General features: G+C 37.3%; 1 protein-coding gene across 5 annotated transcripts in view; it reads left to right on the top strand.

Moving 5' to 3' along the window:
- The window catches only part of grin2bb (glutamate receptor, ionotropic, N-methyl D-aspartate 2B, genome duplicate b), a 129,896-nt gene that overhangs the window by 53,889 nt on the left and 55,190 nt on the right, over positions 1-20,817 (top strand). For all 5 annotated transcript variants that reach the window (XM_073814192.1, XM_073814191.1, XM_073814190.1 and 2 more), the window contains exon 4: positions 19,834-19,977. In XM_073814192.1, coding sequence (XP_073670293.1) covers positions 19,834-19,977 — 144 coding nt within the window. The remainder of the gene's footprint in view (positions 1-19,833; positions 19,978-20,817) is intronic.

Genomic DNA, 20,817 nt, shown 5'->3' with positions numbered 1-20,817 from the left:
AGGTGAGTCACGTCTGTTTTGGTTTTTATTGTGTGTGTGAGTTCGTTCCTTCCAGTTATGAATGTCTTTGTGTTGGCATGTCTGCGAGTACGTCTAGGCTTTAATGTGACGCTCTAAGTTATCTCTTTAGATCTAAATTGTCTGTGTTTATTTTAGAATAAATCGTATAAAAAAATTAATTCCAGACTGTACATTGTTTGCCCTATTTTATGTAAAATTATCAAGCATTTTGGGTGCAGTTGTGGCACCGCCATGGCACGTTTTGCTTGCGTAAATGCTGATTTGCTTGAAGGCACTTGCATGTGTTTAAATCAGAGGTCAGGATCGGTACCCCTAAGGGTTGTTTTTGCTCGGCTGGCAGTACCTTTGAAAATATGAGCTTGGGCTCTGCGTAATCCGGCGATTTTAGATGCTTGTGGCTGTTATGCATATTTTTTTCTGGTTTCACAGATGGATCAATCTCACAGCATAGACATTAAATGCTTTTAAATCAGTCATCACCTGAGGATAAATCTGGAATGCGAATTGAAGAGTTTTGTCATTTTTTTAGTACAAACTGTCAAATTATTCTTGCGTACAACACTTCCATGGATGTCTGGGTAAAAGCACTACAAATCATCAACGTTTTTTTGTAATCTGTTAAAACTGTCCAGTGTTGGATTTGTCCATATATTGGTATAAGCGACATGAATGAAGAGATTTAGGTATCAATTATTCATACTTCATTTCCTGCTACCTACATTAATAGCGAATCTCGGGCCCAGAAAAGACCTCGGCATATTAGAATTGTTAGTCACGCAAATATTAAGTGTTCATTATCGTGCTCCAGTTATTAGTGCGCCTGATCATTATTTTGGACAACAAAGTCTTTGGTTTCAATACAGAAATAAATGGCTGGTAATTTCTCACATTTGGAGTAAAAGATTAAATAGTTGAAATTTGGCCATGGGGAAAGGGAATTAAGGATGTTTTTTATTAATGGAGGAAAAGCAATGTATTCTCTTTTCACATCATGCCAAGCCTACAGTACATAGTGAGCCAAGAGAAACATATCTGCAACATCTTTATGAGATGCAGGACGTCTCATTAAATTCAGCAGGAGTGACTCCTCTTGGTCTGTAGCAGATGCTCTGAGCAAACGGGGCTGAGACCTCATTTCTGAACTTACTTACTATAACCAACTTCTAAACTATAAACATCATATGCAACGAATGTCACAATGTTATATTTAGGCTAGAGCTTGATATCAGCAGCACAGATATTTATTCGATTCAATTCACAGATGCTTTAGTAAATGTGACGAATATTCTAATAGAAATTGAAAATTCAGTACTACTGTTTGGAAAGAGGCTGCTAAAGTTATAAAGGGAACTGCTAGTAACAAACTGTGAATTGCTTAAAAGAAATGAAGAGCACAAAAAGCATAAAATCTTATCACGTCTCATACAAGATAGAGCCGGTGTCCTCTATAATATTTTTAATCAACAGGTTTTCCTGTTGTGTCAGGAAACCGTTTATTGAAATTAACAGTGTTAATAATCCACACCCAGTGTGTTAAAAATAAAAAAATCTGTAAATGTTTCTGTATTCTTCACAGAAACCATAACTGGATTGCTGTTTTATGGGGTTAAGAGCTAGACATAAAGCTGTAACGGGGCACGTGCCCTCTATATTTTTTTTCTAACACGTTTTTTTAAAAAGCCTGATGCTTGCAGAAGTGTGCAACACAATGCTTGCTTAACCTACTATCCCTAACAAGTACTACACTCTTAAAACGAATGTGTTTAAATAACACATCTTAGATAAGGACAACACATCCATACAAAGTGTGTTGTTTTAACAGATATTGTGTTGTCCCTTTTACTTATTTGAACTCAAAATCAACACGAAATGACACATCATGGGCTCTATCTTATACCCGGCGCATGGCAAGGGGAATGCGCGACGTAAGTGTCTTTTGCTAGTTTCCACCCTGCGCAATTATCATTTTCACGTTTAGCGCCATGTTGTTTAAATACCAAATGGATTTGCGCCCCCTTTTGCACCCATGGACGTTCTGGTCTGAAAACGAGGTAACTAAAATAGACTACGCCATTGACCAACAAGAACAACATGTTTTTTTTGTTATTTAAGAGCGCATTAGTAATATGCGCCTATAAACGGGACGACATTTCTAATTTTACAACCCTATACCGCAAAACATATATTTGCTCCTGGCCAAAATATAAAAGTTTTTATAAAATGTATAATGTGTAAGTATAAAAGTATGTATAAAATATAAAATTATAAGTATATTTTTGCCATTGAGCAGATTTTTACTTGAGCAGCAAATTTAATTTTACATTTTCAAACCTTATATTAATTATAAATGCCTTAAAATATATATTTATTTTTTAAATATATTTTGAAATGTACAAAAATGGCCAAAAAATATATGGGTGAAAAATACATTTTTGTAATATATTTAAAATTATATATGAATTTTTTTTGCCATATGGGAAAACATGTATGCATTTAAAATACTGAGGTTCTCAGCCATAGTTACTGCCAACTGTACTGACGACTTCTGTGGGCAGGGCTGCCAAATCCGCATAACAAAACCAGACCAATTGTCAAAAGCTTATACCATTCACAGCCTTAATAACAACAATTAATGAATGAAAATCCATCTTGTGAAAAAATCAGCTGGTGGAAACAGTTTAAAAATAGCCCAATTTTTAACTTCTCCTGAAGGCCGAAGACTGCGAGGTGATGGACTTCTATGTCAGCTTTTGTGTCCTTAAAGGTATCTGTACCTAAATGCTACTTACTCTATTAGGACCTTTATAAAAGGTACCTTCCCAGTATCTTTTTCCAGAGCGTGTATGAAATGTAAAACACATTAAAATATTGATGTAGAACGCTGAACATACAGTAGTAGTGTGTCATCATTTTGACATATTAAAATAACTCCATCTTCCATATCAACATGAATTGCGGTTAACAACCCATTTTAATTCTGTAATAAGACATTTCATGTAGTGAAAAAGGTTTTTTACCATACCTATGTATCCATTCCATTCAAATCCACAGTGATAGTTCCTAAGGGTTAGGTCTCAAAATCATATTGGCTAGTTTTGAATGGTGTGCAGGGTTTTATGACATGATAGCATCTTCTCGAAGAAGGATTCAGACTATTAGTGTACTTTTACAGCAATAGTGTGTTGTCGCAGGACACAGCATACAGGCAGTTAAGTAAATGGTTAATGATGTGTCAGTATTAATTTCAGATACATTTATAATTTTTTTTAGATGATTTACACAAACATTTTTATTTTTTTGATAAGGAAATGCACTGATAAATTCTTTACAAAAAAAGAAAAGAAAAATAGGAGCATAATTTTGACTTAAAGGCACACAAGGCAAGTCTGAGTATTATTTCTCTACTAGCTCCCCCTAGTGTCTGGGAGTAAATGCGTTCTATATCTAAGACTATACGAGACTGAAGGACACCGGGTCGGATACAGCGAACTTGGAAGTGGGGTATTCTTCCTACAGACGGTAGGGGCGGGCGAGAGAGTCTTCATTCGTCATGTAATGAGTCATTTAACCATATACCGACTTACGAAGATGATTTATTAACATAAAAATGCTGCCTTGTGTCCCTTTAAATTACTTAAATTGCTAAATATTTTCATATTTGTCCATATTTTCGTTATATGTCTATTAGGGCTGTACGATTATGACAAAAATCTTTGTCGATTTTTCACCTTGATATTATAATTGCCATTATTACTGTCAATTAATAGACTTTACATTATAGTTTTGAAATGTTGTATATCTTTCTGTAAAGCAGCTGCATGATAAACGCTAAACATACAAAACTAAATAATACACTGTAAAAAATCTAACTTCAAAATATTCTTTCAACAAAGATAATTAAGTAACTTGAACAAAGGTTTTTTTGTTGAAGGGCGTCAATTCATTATTTTGTGTTCACGGAATGAAAAAAGCATAATCATTCAGCTAAAAAATATTATTTTGTTGACTGGACTTAGATATATAAGTTTTTGTCCAATTCGTTCACCCAACTTGCCAAACTGAGTAATCTGAACAAGCAATTAAAAAGAACAATGGTTGGAATTTATGGTTCCCAGCATGCATTGCGAAAATTGCGAAAACAGAAATTTGCTGATTGCCTAATCAGTTTAAGTTGGTTCGACTTGTTGTTTTAAGTTGACATTATTGAGTGGAGTAAACTCAAAAAAGCTGTGCAGCAAGTTGCCTTGAAATTTTAAGTTAAGTCAACTTTTTATTTTTTACAGTGTACAATGTAAATAAAAAAAGGTAATGGGAGTTTTGTTGTTAGTAAAAAATCCAAAATGAATGGCTAAAGGACACGTCAACGTATTAATTTTAAAATCTCTGATTCATTGCTGTATTTGGTGCCCAGACATGCTACTAAAATGCACAAAAAGGAGCACAAATGGACAGCTGTAATTGAGGCTTTTGGCAATTATGTAATTGTTTCACTCTTAATTGTAATCATGATTATTTTTTCAAATAATTGTGCATCTCTAAATTCTATATTTGTCTTTATTTTTACGTATAGCATATATCTGCACATATCAACAGTACATGCTATCAATTTTAGGCTTATATACTCTATATAATCAATAAACATGCAAAACATTATCTATTTGATCTTTTTTCTCATGTTTGATGTTTTACTTTCTTATTTTTATCAAAAATGCAAAGCACATCAAAGAGCTAAACGTGTTTATGGAGTTGTAGCCCACGTCATAGCCTGTGTAAATGGCAGGCGGTGTTTACGTCCGCTTGTTGAACTGATTACAAATGTTCTTCACTGCCATTCAGAGGGAGAACAGAAATCATTTCGTTGTTCCTACAGAAGAATTACTTTTGTTGGAGGAGCGAGAGAATTGATAAGGGGTTTGGAATAAATGTGTTATTGGCTTTGCCATAGAAAAAGACATCAAGGAGAGGAAAGAGAAGATAAAGTCCAAGTTAAAAGACAACAGAGAGACGGGCCGACACTGTCGCTGACAAGGAGAATAAGACATGATAGGAGCAAGACTGATAATAGAGAAGAAACTTTCAACAATTAATGAGCCTGGTAGCAAGTCTCATTTCTTCAGGAGAAAACAGCAAGAATGAAGGATCAGTGAAGAGAGGAGGGTGTGAAAGTCTTTGCTCTCGTTTTCCTCGGAGGGGCCTAGAGAGAGAAAAACTTGAAAAAGAGGATAAAAGGAGGTCATTGTGTTTCTGACATAGAAACTTAGGCCATTGCCTATGGCTAATGCATGTGTGTTGTCTTATGAAGTTATTAACTAGACAACACTTCGCGTGCATGATCCGATGCGAAGACCAATATGAAATGTTTATTCATTTCAGCCCATACACGACTAACCTCTTAAACCATTATTTACTGTGCCGCTTTGACAGAGCGTAAGCTCCATCAAAAAGGCTTTACGATCAACAGCTTATGCAATGATTCGCCTTGTATGTGGGCTACGGTGCTCGGCTCAGGGGAGAGAAGCGGTGTTGTCGTGCCACACACGCATTAGTGTATTATCAATATTCACCCCGAGCGTAATAAAACTGAATGCGAGGAGTGTTTACCTCCATGATGTTGATCAGCGCAGGCAGGGAGATGCATCGCGGGCTCTCTGCACCATTGAGAGGTGTCTAGACATCACTCACACCTATGGGTGAATTCGTTCTCGCATTATTCTCGAATTCTAGGCCACGGGGAAAGAGATGAGAAATAAAGATGGAGATGAATGGGGAGAAAAATAAGAATTATCTCTGCTGGACGGAAATAGCCTTGTGTTTCAATCAAAGCCTCGGTTTAAAAAAAAAATTAGATTTAAGAGCGCAGAGCTGGAGGGGGGTGTATAATGGGAATTAAGGTTGTTGCACGTTAATTTATCCATCGTACGTGACATGTAATTAATTCAGTATGGGTTTGATTAGAGATTGAGGGAACAAGGCCCATCAACGACGATTTAATGATTAAGCACAATGTGTTAGATCCAGAATAATGAAAATAAATGTTTTTTTGGAGATAAAAGACAACAGAAAGGTGTTATAAGTAACAAAGCAAAACGAAAGTTAGGAGTAGTTGCCCCGTCAAGTATTACCATGTTCAATAAATTGCCCATATCCATTAAAAAAAATTCATTCGGATCGTTAGGGGTTGCTTATACCTTTTCTAATCCATCTGATAGAGTATGTAAACAATTGATGCATGTGCAATAAAGTGGAAATGTGTATTGACGTTTGACGTATGTTATATACATATTTATTAGGGCTGTTTATCGATTCAGATGTTCCAGATCGATTCGATTTCGATTCGCAAGCTTCGGTTTTGATTCTCGATTCAATTCTGATTCTCGACCTGATTTTTATACTCTGTTTTCGATTCAACTCAATGAATATCGATTATATAGAATATTATACCGGTTTCACGATTAACCACGATAAATTGTCCTGACGGTTAGTGTTATCGTTTAAAATTTTATTACCATTACAACCGTGTTTTATTACCGTGATTTTGAAAACTTGCAGGTAAATCCTGTCCAGCCAGAATCAGTTTGACGCAGGCGCGCACATGCAACATGCAAAAAGGCATTTCATGTATAATGTATTGTATTCATTCACTGTAAACTTATTAGACAGATTTATTTATTTTTACCACAGAAATAATTTCAGGGACATGAAATATTACATTGTGATTTTCAACAATAAAACTTGTTTAAATGTTTTCAGTGTGCATCAGTTATTTTTGAACATTTCCAATACTGATAACCGTGATAACTTTGGTCACTATAATCATGATATGAAATGTTCACACCGTCCCATCCCTAATATTATATTAAAATAAAGACTGAATGAATGAATGACAGGCTCACCTCTCGCTCCTTGGTAACATCGCGCAAGGAAAAAAAGAGTGTGAAATCTAGTGAGAAAACTAGTAATTAGATTAACGGTTAATCTTACGTTCAATATTTGCGGAAATAAATATAAAAAATATAAAAAATCGAGGCTTTAAGAATCGATTTTGAATCGACCATGTAAAAACGACGATTAATCAAAAAATCGATATTTATATTTATGCAGATGCTTTTATCCAAAGCGACTAACAGTGCATTACAAGCTATACTTTTTTTTATCAGTACTTGTGTTCTCTGGATTTGAACGATCGCCCACAATGGGTAAATTTAAGTATTATAATGGCTGGCTGACACTCCTTAATATAAAGACTGGCTGGCTAAGGATCCCAAAATGGAAACGAAATTTTGACATCTCCAACATGGCTGAGGCAGCAATTGTAAGCCATATAAAAGGGAAAAGCACAGTCTCCTTTTCCAACACCCTTTTCTACACCAAGATTAACAACAGTCAAGACCCAGACCAACGTGACACTATGACCTATGAAGCCACCAGCCCAACAGATAAACAATGAGAACCTGAACTTGTCCAGCCCAGTCTCATGGAGATGCGTATAAATAGTACGAAGTGTAAATCTCGTGCTATACATAAGCCAAATTCCAATTTTGCGTGCATATGATACGCCAGTCCTTCTTGTTCACTTAATACGGTGCATCTTTTTGTGTCGTTTTATGTATTGGTTTCTCATTTTTTTGTGTTTTCATACCATTGTGCCTTGGGTTTAGAACAACTTTTTGTGACATAAAATTATATCCATAACCCAATTCTATCCCCAACTCCAAGCGACAATGGTTTAAAAATAGACAAAAAAAACCCCTATTTATTCAAAGACATCATATTGGAAATCCCAAATCTAAACCCAAGCGAAAATAATGAGAAACCTAATTTTTTTCATACATTAAATATGGTCTGAAAAATCTTCAGTGAAGTCTGTATTTTTGAGTCTGGAAAAGTATGGAATTTAGAAATGAAAAAATGTGTAGGAACCCTACTATCTGTGCAAATTATTATCAGCTGGGTTAGTAAATTGATGAGCTATAAGGCTTTTCGTTACCAAGGTGTCACACAAGAAATATTTTTGTGCTTAAATATTTAAAATGGCAATACCTAATAATAGTATTAAATAATAATAACTGTATTTATAACGCACTTTACACGTTAAGTCAAACTTCTCAAGTGCTGAACGAATGTGAAATACCAAAATGTGAAATGATCGCTTGTGCCGACGCAGCATTTGAGACAACGCAGTGACAGGTCTTTGCTTTCATGCCTTTCTGTCCTTTGAACTTCGAAGCTCAACCAGACATTCGCGAAAGATGGTTCGCCTCACTTGTGATTGGGTATATGTTACTTCACTCATATCTAAGTCACAAACAAAAACATGGACAGTATTGGTGGCGGAAAGTTAAAAAGTGCGGAGGACAAAATCATCTTTATCCCAGTAACAAACTTTTGTACTTTCTTATACCTTTATTTATGAGAGTGTGAAAATGGTAGGGGGATGGCTAGTATGTGCATTTTGAAATGGCAGGAAACTTTTTATATATGTGCAGTGTTGATGTCAAAAGATCAAATTCGTCAAGCTCTTCATATATTTTATTTTGATCTCATGAAGAACTCTTTAATAATCTGTAATGATTGCATTCCAATTGAAACTTAAGGTTTCCATGCAGCTAATGATTCATGAGATGCTAGACAGTGAGTAAGAGAAATCTGTAAAATAGGCTACCGTGTTTTTTGTAATAGGACTACAGCTGTGTGAAAAGTCATATTACATAAACAGCTGATTGGCAGTAGAGTCTATATATAATACAATATCAGGAGAAATAAGGTGTTTTTAAATAAGATAAAGAAGTGAGAACAATTTTTTCTTTTTACAGTGATTTGTGCTTTTGTGAAAATGCTTTATAAAAAGATGTGACGTGCTTACAGCAAGTCTTTATCGTAACAATGAACCCAGACAGAGTGATCACGGCTTGTAATGGTTTTTGTGAGGAAAATTACAGTGCTGTTCTACTTATTGCACAAATACTTACCCTGAAAATATTGATTTGGAATATTGATTTGAGTTTCGAATCAAGTCATTTTAAACATAATTTATAATTTTTGACTACACTTTAACTTGTCAGATTAAGTTAAGCAATTTCAACGTGTTTATGAATTGCTATAACCTGCTATAACTTTTCTTTAATAGCTTAACATCATTTAATAAATTATAGTGTAGTCAAAATTTCAAATAGTAAGATAAATGAATCGCACAGCCAATTTGATTGAACTTAAAAATGAACGGTCCCTAAAACGTTTACGGAGTATGTTTGACCAATCAAGTATTTTAGAGAGCCAAGCAATGAATTACATGATGTCTGTGTGCATGTTTCAGTACTGTAATGCTTATAAAGAAGATGTTGCATTAGAAACAGAATGGTCAAGGGTTAGATCCCAGGGAGCACATATATCAATGCAATCTCATGGCAATTCGATTTGCTTTTGACCCTCTGACGTTGGAGGTTAGAGGCGGAGTTTTATTATTGTTATTTTTATGACAATCGTATGTTTTTGTACGATTCACTTCGTGCGAATTCATACGAATTAACCAACTCGTAAAATGCTTAAAAATTCCTGTAAAAACTGTTACTTGGATCTAACTCAATAAAATTAAGGCAACATTTTCCAACTACGTTTTGTATGTTTATTGAACTAACTCATATTTTGAGTAAGGAAAACTTAATAATATGGATTTCAATGAATGCGAAAAAGCAAATAAATTAAGTACAACCAATGTAAAAAATATCAGCATATTATAGACAGACTTAATTAAAATAGGTAACATTTAAATGAAAAAATAGTAGTTAATGTCTTCTGATTTCTTAATTAATTTGATTATTATTATATTATTTGTGGTTTGAGATGAGGGCACAAAACTCTTATTCAATCAACGCACCCATTTAGTTTAGTTTGGGCAGCTTTAAAGCGCAACATACTTCAGTATGCAGTCTATGCACAAGCACCAGTCTTCTGAACAATGGTAACTACAAAACTCAAAAGAAGAAACAGAAACTCTTCCAAATCTCGAAGATAAATGAACATTAAAAACTAACAAGTCTTTCTTTTTAGTTAAAACACACAAAGTAGAGTTTAAATTCAAATTATACTCTCCAAATGCAGTTTGGGAACTACAGGTCCACTGCCTAGTTAGTTATGTTTAATAATAAAATCACGTAGTTTCAACACAAAATGATTAAGTTAATTTCCTTCTTACAAATTTAAGTGGATTATATATGATAAAATTAAGTCGAATTTACTCGATGATGTGTTCATTTAGAATTACTCAAATTATTCAAATTATTATGTTATTTTAACTCATATTTTGATAAAAAAAATAAGAATTAAAAAATTGTAACACAGTTTACTTATTTTATTTTGTTAAATCTACTAAGGCGCTGAAACACTTTTTACAGTATATACTAGTAAAAGAAATGTATAGATCGAATGCACTGTAAGTTGCTTTGGCTAAAAGTGTCTACCAAATGCATAAAGTAGGAGTCATTCCAACCAAAGGCAGATACAAATCAAACACGGGTCTTGGAGTCTGGTCATGTATCAGACAAACATGAAAGAAAGACAGTGCATTTGTATTATGGACAATAATTCACGCTAACAACTCTATTAAATCATCAGTCTAATTATGTAATACATACAATAATGTAAGATTGAAAGAGGTGACTGTGACAGCCCACCACTCCTCTTTGCTTTGATGGCTATGTCTGTTATGAGCAAGACTCTCCTCTCTCTCTTCCATTTGTTCTGTAAAACCCCTTCTGTGACGTATGAGTCATCACATCCAAATCTACAGTGTACAATGCAAGCATTGCTCTTTCGAGCTGTTTAGTACAGTACTAAACATACATTACTTACATTTCTCTGTCTATCTTCTGTATTGATTTGATTATGTAACATTAAGTATCCATCGATTATACATAAGGTTTTTCTTTACAACGACTATGCTTCTGTATTGTAAAATGATTGATTTTTATCGCAGACAGCTGTTTATCAGCACTTGTCTTTGATATTAAGTTTATAGTATCTGTTGATAAATGTTTTATTTTCCATGCTTAAAGTTGCATTGGTTTACAGTATGTCTATGTTTGATTGCTGACAGCCGTTTGGCTGTGGTTTTGCCACTAGAGGGGTTGAATCTTGTGTTTTAGGAAAGTGGAGCTGTCTTTAGCGACTGAGTTAATGGTACATCAACTTTGCCCAGAAGTTACCGTGACATCAGATTAGGACTTCTGGTGTTGTTTGCATGTTTTCCTTATCATTTCATGTCCCTCTCTTTTGTTGTCCTCTTTCTATTCTTGGTCTCATTTGTTTTTTATTATTCAAACTTAGCTCAGAGCATCTGCAAAAAAATAAAATTTAGCTTGGACTTCCTCATCTGTTTTATTAGTTATTTTCAAATATTATGCTCTGTTGGTTCTACCCATATTTAGGACAAATATGAACAATCCCAACTGTTGGGATATAAATAAGCCTTTGCTGGGTTGTTGTTACCCAACTGTCAGTTAAAACAACCCAGCATTTGTTTTGAAATCAACCTAACTGTTTATCCTAGGGTTATGCCATTGACGATAGTGTATCGTGTATCGACAATTGTCATCAGATATATCGCTAATAGCGGGTTTTCATGACGATAGTCGGTGATAGTTATTATTATTATTATTATTATCATCACAGTTTCATTAACATGCACATTGCGTGCTTTTCCTCACATGAGAGAGTTTGTGGGCTTCACTTTGCGCAAGAGAGCTTGTAACACCCGCGGATTCTTTCTCGCACACACCTGGACGTAATGCGCACGTCTTGAACTCTTGCTCAGACCTGAATGCGCACAACATGGACTCCTTCTAGCACCTGAACTTGTAATGCGCATGATTCGGACCCTTCCTCGCACATCTTCTTCTTATTCCTGTAGGCTCCTTATGGAGCATAGGGCTGCAACAACACCACGCAGACGCACTCTGTTTTGGGCTATTTTCTTCAGCTGAGTCCATGTCATTCCGGCCTCCTTCATTTCGCACTCGACTGACCTTCTCCACGTCTGTTTGGGCCGTCCCACTTTCCTTTTTCCTTGTGGGTTCCAGTCTAGTGCTTGCCTTGTGATGTTATCTATTGGTTTGCGAAGTGTGTGTCCTATCCACCTCCATTTTCTTTCCTTGATGTCCCTACCGACTGGTTTCTGGTTAGTTCTGCTCCATAGGTCTGTATTGGAAATCTTCTCAGGCCATCTGATGTTGAGGATGTGGCGCAAACACTTATTGACAAATGTCTGTATCTTGTTGGTGATGGTGTTTGTAACCCGCCATGTTTCAGACCCATAGAGGAGGACTGCTTTCACGTTGGTGTTAAAGATGTGGACTTTGTTGTGCTGGGATAAGGCCTTGGAGTTCCAGATGGGCCGCAGGATATTGAACGCTACTCTTGCTTTGCTTATCCGACTCTTGACATCTTCATCTGCTCCGCCATCAATGTTGACCACGCTTCCTAAGTACACAAAGTGATCGGTCTCCACCAGGGCTTCTCCCTGCAGTTGCAGTGGCTGATGTAATCGATTGTTCATCCGCATCACCATTGTTTTCTTGATGTTAATTTTCAGGCCAGTCTTCTCTGCCTCCTTCGCTAGCCGCATTAGCTTGAACTGTGCATGCAGCTGTTTGTGGGACAGGAGGCCGATGTCGTCCGCAAAATCCAAGTCCTCTAGATGTTTGGTAAAGGTCCACTGGATGCCGGTGTTGCTGCCCTCTGTAGTTCTTCTCATGATCCAATCTATGACGATCAGAAAAATTGTCGGTGAGAGCATACAACCTTGTCTCACTCCTGTCTTTACTGCGAAGGGGTCTGTCAACTTCCCATTATGGATTATCTGGCAAGATGAGTCCTCATAAAGCTGCTGAATGATGTTTATGAGCTTTTGCGGGATTCCGTAGTGCTGCATCAACTTCCAGATAGTCTCCCTGTCGACACTGTCAAACGCTTTCTCAAAGTCAATGAAAGTCATGTACAAAGGAGTCTGCCATTCGTTGGATTGCTCAATAATAATACGCAAAGTGCCGATATGGTCTATACATGAACAATCTTGTCTAAATCCTGCTTGTTCTACTCTCAGCCTCTTATCTAGAGCTTCCTTCAGTCTCTCTAGGATGATTCTGGTCAGCACCTTACTGGGGATGGACAGCAGCATGATTCCTCGCCAGTTGCAGCACTGGGAAAGATCCCCTTTCTTGGGGAGCTTTACCAAGTACCCAAGCTTCCAGTCGGCCGGCACTAGCTCCTGTTCCCATATCTTCACCAGGAGGGGGTGCAACATTTCTGCTGCTGCCACCGCATCTGTCTTTAAGGCTTCTGGGGGGATGCCGTCAGCGCCTGGTGCCTTGCCGTTCTTCAGGGACTTGATGGCTTTGATGGTCTCTCTCTTAGTTGGTGGATTTGTGTTGATAGAGAGGGGTTCTTCTGTTGGTGGTATTTCAGGAACTATTTGCGGTGGTGGTCTATTGAGAATTTCTTCAAAATGTTCCTTCCATCTTTTTCTTTGCCCCTCATCACTTGTGATGGTTTTCCCATGCTTGTCTTTGACTGACTTGCTCGGGTTGAAGCTCTTCCCTGACAAAGCCCGGGTAATCTCGTGTACTCTCCTCATGTTGTTTTGCTTTACTGCTCTTTCTGCCTCTTCTGTCAAGTTGTGTACAAATTGTCTTTTGTCCTGTCTTGCACTCTTCTTCACTTCCCCATTTACCTCCCAATACTGTATTCTGAGGTCTGTCTTCTATTGTTGATCACAGCATCTGTTGATTTTCTGTTTCAGCTCCCTCCTCTTCTCTATCTTCTCCCATGTTCCCTTCGACATCCACTCCTTCTGCTCCCTCACTTTCTTCCCCAGAACTTTGGTGCACGCATCTTTCCAGGTCTTCTTTATCTCTGTCCAGTGGCTCTCTACTGACTCTTCGGCCAGCTCTGCCAGCACCTCAAACCTGTTCCTGACTTCACAGTTGAACTCTTCCGCTATCTTTTTGTCTTTTATAAGCTGTACATTGAACTTGTAGAATGCTCTTCCTGCAGAGTCGCGGAAGGATCTCAGCTTGGTCCTCAATGTTGCTACCAGCAACTGATGGTCAGAGGCTGCGTCAGCGCCGCGCCTTACTTTGACGTCCAGCATACTTCGTCTCCACTTTCGATCAATAGTGAAGTGGTCAATCTGATTTTCCGTCTTCCCATCAGGTGAAGTCCAAGTGGTCTTATGGATCCTTCTGTGAGGGTAAATAGTGCTACCTATTACTAGGTCGTTGAAAGAGCAAAAGTCTATAAGCAGATATCCGTTCACATTGAAGGTACCTACGCCATGTCTACCCATGATGAGCTCCCTGTCTGTGTTATCGTCACCCACCTTGGCGTTCAAGTCGACCATGACAATCTTCATGTCCCTGCGTGGAGTCCTGTCCCACAGAGACTGTAAGGAACTGTAAAAGTCTTCCTTTTCCGCTTCCTGCGCTGTGTTTGTAGGTGCATAGCACTGGATGATGGTGGTTTTCCTTCCCTTGGAGTTGAACCTGGCTGACATAAGTCTTGGTGAGACGGGCTCCCACGCCATCAGCGCTCTCGCAGCCTCTGATGCCAACAGTAGTGCGACTCCTTGGGTGTGATCGTGCTCCATGTCTTCATGTCCAGAGTAGATGATGGTTTCTCCGGAAGACAATCTGGTCTGACAAGATCGCACATATGATCTTGTAATACACGCGGCTCTGACATTTCCTTGCACTAAAGAGGTTGTTAGCGCGCAGAGGGTTTAATCCAGCGAGTGTGTTGTTCCGCTCCCTGGCATGTAGGAAATTTAAGAGCACCTGGGATTTAATGGCGCACTTGGATTAATGACATTAGGTTGCGGTCATGACAGTTTAGCCCTTGCTTCTTTTTTAGCCACCAATCAAGTGACTTGTCATAAATGAGTCAAAAATGAACAAATAAATGAATGAGTAAACAACTTCCCCGCCCCCCGATACTATTGTGTATCGGTGATCTTACAGGCTGACAATAGGATGATCTCAAAATGGGGCCTATCGCCCAACTATGGGTTAAAGTGTATTAGTATTATTATTAGTATTATTTTTTACTATGTCCATATGTGCACATTTTTAATTAAAGCTTTTAGGTGTGTCAGGAGATCTTTCGTTTTTGTACAGTATCTCTGGTTTTAAAGGGCCCATATTATGCAAAATCCACTTTTACAAGGTGTTTTGACATTAATGTGACCCGTCACGGAAACTAGTGACACAAGTCTGCAGCACAACTTTTGAGATAATGAGAAAAAAGTTTTTTGTGATTTTCGTTTTTTTGCAGAATATGTTAGTTGAGATCACAAAGAAGCCTCTCCATGTTTGAGATATGTTTTGTATATTTAAAAGCCGATTTGCGGTTGAAATCGTCTTGTTTTTTCGGAGATTCTAGCGTGCAACGGGGAGCATCATTATTTTTGTGTATTTACATACTGGATAAGCGGATGTTTTTGCCCCCGCCCCCAAAGGGAACAGCGTGGCTACTTAATAGGGGTAGTTTGCCCAAAACTGAAAATAATGTAATTAATGACTTACCCATATGTCGTTCTAAACTTGGAAAACCTCCGTTCATCTTCGGAACACAGTTTAAGATGTTTTAATGTTAGATTTAGTCCGAGAGCTTTATGTCTCCTCCATTGACAATCTATGTATGGTTTCCATGTCCAGAAAGGTAATAAAAACATCATCAAAGTAGTCCATGTGACATCAGTGGGTCAGTTAGAATGTGTTGAAGCATCAAAAATACATTTTGATCCAAAAATAGCAAGAATTACGACTTTATTCAGCATTGTCTTCTCTTCCGGTTATGTTGTGAACCGCGTGAATTCACGTGACTGTAGTGACGTGGCTGTTCCTCAGACATGTTTGCAAAAATTTTTTTTCAAACTTACAGCGTGTGTCTCCCCAGACTGTAAACGAAGCTCGGGCGCGACAGATATCAGTCAGCCGCGTCGTACGTCAGCCGCATCACTGGCTTGTTCGACTTTATGCGGCGCCGCAGTCGGATGACGTCAAAGTACCGCGAGAGCTCTTCAAGAAATCTTACGGAGTAGTTTAATTTCGACTCGCTCCCGCGGTACTTTGACATCATCTGTCAGTCAGTTCTTGCAGCGCAGCATGAAGTCAAACACACACAATAGTCACACAGAGATCGTTGAATTCATTATGTAATTGGCAACATGTTTTGTCTATCAATATTTTCCATGAAGTCATTGGCTGATGGAGGAACAAACGAGCGATTAGTTACATTCCTAAAGGACGTCACGTTTTCGACGGAGCTGTTTGGATTATCTATCATACTACCTCCCTACTTTTAAATACAAACTTTGCTCCAGATCTGACTTGTGTCCCTACTTTCCGTGACTGGTTACAAATCTGTGTTGGCAGTGTGTGAACTAAACCACCCTACAATGAAAAAATCCACCCACTCCTCCTTTTTAATCCCCAGAGCAGTTTTATTAGACATGCCGTTAAGATTCTCTTGTTAATGTGATGTCACACTAACAAAGCCCCACCCACAGCCACTGATTGACTGGTTAACTTTACCCAAAAGCTTTTCTAAATGTTTTTTTTTGCTTGTTGTAGCACTAATGCAGATAAAGATACTATTGTCTAAGACTGTATTCACAGTCAATCAGATCTATTTTTAATCAAAAGCAGTAACTCATTTGCATTTAAAAGTACACATATGAAAACAGCAATTTTTTGCTCCCGTCCAAATAGGGGCATTTTGTACATGCTACAACAAATGATCTGTGGGGTATTTTTAGCTGAATCTTTGCAGACACATTCTAGGCAAATCTGAGACTTATATATAAAAATATGCATAATATTGGCTATTTAATGCTTCAAGATTGCAATGGACAGATCAAACCATTCAAACCACCATAGGCGATACCTCCTTTACTCATGATTCTTTGTGACTGTTCTCTGTATGTCATCATGCTTTACATTCATGACAACATCATACATTCAATATGGTTGACAGACTGTCAGAAAAAAAAATAGTCGAAATATGTAGCCAGCTGTCTCTGGGACTGCACACTTCGATTTAGTACTTCAAAGATACATATTGGTACCAAATAAATACATATCTGTACCTAATGGCACATAATTTTAAGGGCCCTTTTAGGGATGCTTAACGATTAATCGCGATTAATCGTTAGCAGAATAAAAGTTTTTGTTTACATCATATATGTGTGTGAACTGTGTATAATAACTTTGTATAAATAAATGTACACACATGCATGTATATGTTTTAGAAATGTTCACATGTGTATATACATTTGTATATTTATGTATAATTTATATTATATATAAATATAAATACTTAATATATACTTTTTTTTTTCTTAAAATTATACATGAATGTGTTCATATTTATATATATACATATTTATTATACACAGTTTACACACATATGTGATGTAAACAAAAACTTTTATTCTGCTAACGATTAATCACGATTAATTGTTTAGCATCCCTAAAGTATACTGCCCAAGTGACAGCTGAGGTGCATATTTGGACCATTTTTCCTAGCAGGTGGTATATTTTGAGATCTGTTTATTTTATGGCCATTTTTATATAGTACCAGACTAGATCGCTCAAAATACGTCATTCTGAGAAAATACGAGATTTAAGAAAGATTATATGTTTTAAAGTTGAAAATAACCATTTCTTTCTCCTTTGTGATAACTAACGCATTAGATAACTAAACACGTCATAACCGCAAATTCTCCCTTTGCCTTTTTTGCCTGCAAAGTGACTTTTTTATTTGCAATCATCCCCTTGCTTGATCCATCACAGCTGATCAGCCGATGAATCACTTGAATTTCCTCCCATGCTCTCCTAAACGGGTACCATTCTCCTTTCCTAATTCTCTCGCCTTCCTTTCGTGATGACATGCTGTTCGAGTGCAGAGTCGCTGACGGCAAGAGCTCAGCTGTTATACCCCACAGCAGTCAAGGGTTGGCATGAAACTTATTTTATGTTATGGCCTCAGCATAGAATATTAAAGATACTTCCCTTATAAACTGCCTCTGCAGGACACTAGTCTCCATTATCGGAGAGTGGAGAGTAATGTAAGGTCTGGATTAGTTCCCCGCTGCTTTTGTTGGGCTGTATTGAGTACAGCGGATGACTAGGTTTGCCGCTCCGTTGTGTTAAACGGGGGGTGAGGAACAAGGGTTTGTTAATTCACTTCCATTGTGAGGCATGTGTGTGTCTGTGATAATACATTTTGAATTGTATAGAATAGGCGCAGTGAAGAGGTGGAGTGGGGGGCGGGATGTGAGGTGGTGAGGGGCAGATGGGTTTAAATCAGATTACAGAGGTGTATCTGCTGGGCTTTAAAGACTATGTGAAATCAGAATTGACCCAATTTACACTATATGGCGAAAGCAGTACCTGTATGTGTGCTGTTGACATTTAATTTAAAAACCATTGGCAATAGAGAGTCAGCTGGGAAGGTTTTCCGCTAGATGCTGAAACCATGAGCAGTGCCTATATTAAATAACTCCAAGGAGAAAATTGAATGAAAATTGCATGCAATTTCAATTTTTCATGACTTTTTATTTGGCTGTATTTATTTTTTTTTTAAAATATATTACTAAACAGTTTTACTACGACGTATTCCTTGCCTGTTAAGCACCCATTGAAGCTTCACTTTACAACATGGCTGTGGGTGCTATGGGTTTCCTATTCAGATGTGTGTTCACTAATGTTGGGTTGTGCTCCTGTTGTTATTGTGCATTGCAAAATAAATTTGAAACTGAGCCACAGTGACACACATTTGACTGATACAAATTAGAGAAACGATTCAGTGATTTCGTTCTTTATTTTTTGCATTACAACAAGCTTGCATCTTAGTACAACAAGACATCAATCAGCATGCATCTTTAGTCCGTCGTGCATGTAAATCAATAACAAACAATCAACCATGAAATGTTTTTCCATGCATTTCTCTGTAAATACATTTAGACCGTTCACATGCTCCACCAAGAAGTTGAAAAATGATTTCATCACCTCAAAACGTCATTGAGGGCCTGCGCAGGGGTGTCTTAACTGCCAGCGGTCCCCCAACACACACCCGTCAGTGTTGTTACCTCATTAAAGCCGAATCAAGGTAATTGATCGGCCCATCGCGGACCTCAAGGGGAGTGGCTTTGATGTTGAGTGAAGCATGGAGACCTGAAGAAAGGGGAGCCAGCCAGCCTGCGAGATTGACTAACATAGCGAACGCCCACGACCAACTTCACACATGAATACACACAGAACGGTCATTTACATGGCTGTACAGATCTATACATCTTTGTGCAATGTATATGTGTACACTTACAGTATGCATGTGTGCATAATATTACATTTTATTGGCTTGTTTGGATACTTGCAGTTTGCACACACACACACACACATACTTGTGGATACAGTACATACTGTGTTAGAAGTGATGAGATCATAGACGCAATCTATTTATACAAATCATCTCCAATGCTCCGCTGTTATTTCTGTTTGACATTTAAGCTGCATGAAATATTGCACTTTTTTCAGAAGTGAAGTGGTCATTTAGATTTAAAGGCAGCGAGATTTGCGTCTTGTATGTACAGTAGCAGATACAGCGGTGGTGCTGGTCTCCTTTAATTTGCTAAATAGATGAAAATGTGCCTGATCAATCATACTGTATGTGCATATGTACTGTTTAAAGACCAACTATACTGTGTTTGGGATGTTATTTATTTAATCTGACAAAGCATCTTTTTGTCTTTGTTTCTTCCAGGATGACCATTCCATGTTCTTCCAGTTTGGTCCCTCTATAGAGCAGCAAGCCTCTGTTATGCTTAACATCATGGAGGAATATGATTGGTACATATTCTCCATCGTCACCACCTACTACCCTGGATACCAGGACTTTGTCAATCGGGTAAAGATTTTTTATATTTTAGTTTTCCAAATGGGTTCCACTAAAATTGACAATTTTAAATCAAACGTTTTTAGCTAAAGATGCCTGTAATACCTAGCGAAAGCTACATTTTGGGGATGGAGAAGTAATCTTGCCACTTTTAAAGTAAATTCTGGTCTTAAATGTAGACCTATAACTATTTTAGTGTCTGATTTGTGTAATGCTGTGGAAGAACAGCTTCGGAGGATATTAAATCATCTTTATTTAGACACGTCTGCGGTCTTAAAAGCAATTTAATTTAAGTAAAACATCAGCTGTTATATAAATCTATTATATAAATGCATATATTTTTGTTTGAATAGCTTTTATGCAAACTCAGTTACAAGTGTTTCATACTTATGCAAACATGGAAAAGAAGTACAATCAAAAAAAAACACTAATCAGATTTTTTTAGAGTAATGCCGTTGCTCGCAAGGCATCACGAAAGTATTAAATCTTCTAGGTAAGTTTAGTTTAAGGCATTGTATGTTAATGATAAAACGCATTGTAAAAAGTAAATGGGGATTTTTTATCTACATTTTTTTCTGCAAAGAATCAATTAAAACAGGTTTACATTGGGATCTGTAAACTGAGAAAATATATTCTTATATTTTAAATAATTAAAGTGACAGAGTGGTTTTCTATCCTCTAGTGTTAAAAAATGAAGACAAATAAAAAACACAGACAAATTCTGATTGTACGAGACATGATTGTTATTAAATGCTACAGTAATAAAACCCACCATTTGAGTTGCAAAATTCTGGGACTTTCCATGGAAATTACACCGAATATATGGGAATTGTGGCACACGGATGAAGATGA

Source organism: Paramisgurnus dabryanus, chromosome 4 (genome assembly GCF_030506205.2).
Source record: "Paramisgurnus dabryanus chromosome 4, PD_genome_1.1, whole genome shotgun sequence".
NCBI lineage: Eukaryota > Metazoa > Chordata > Actinopteri > Cypriniformes > Cobitidae > Paramisgurnus > Paramisgurnus dabryanus.
Note: the sequence above shows the minus strand (reverse complement) of the source record. Positions and strands in the feature narration are given on the sequence as shown.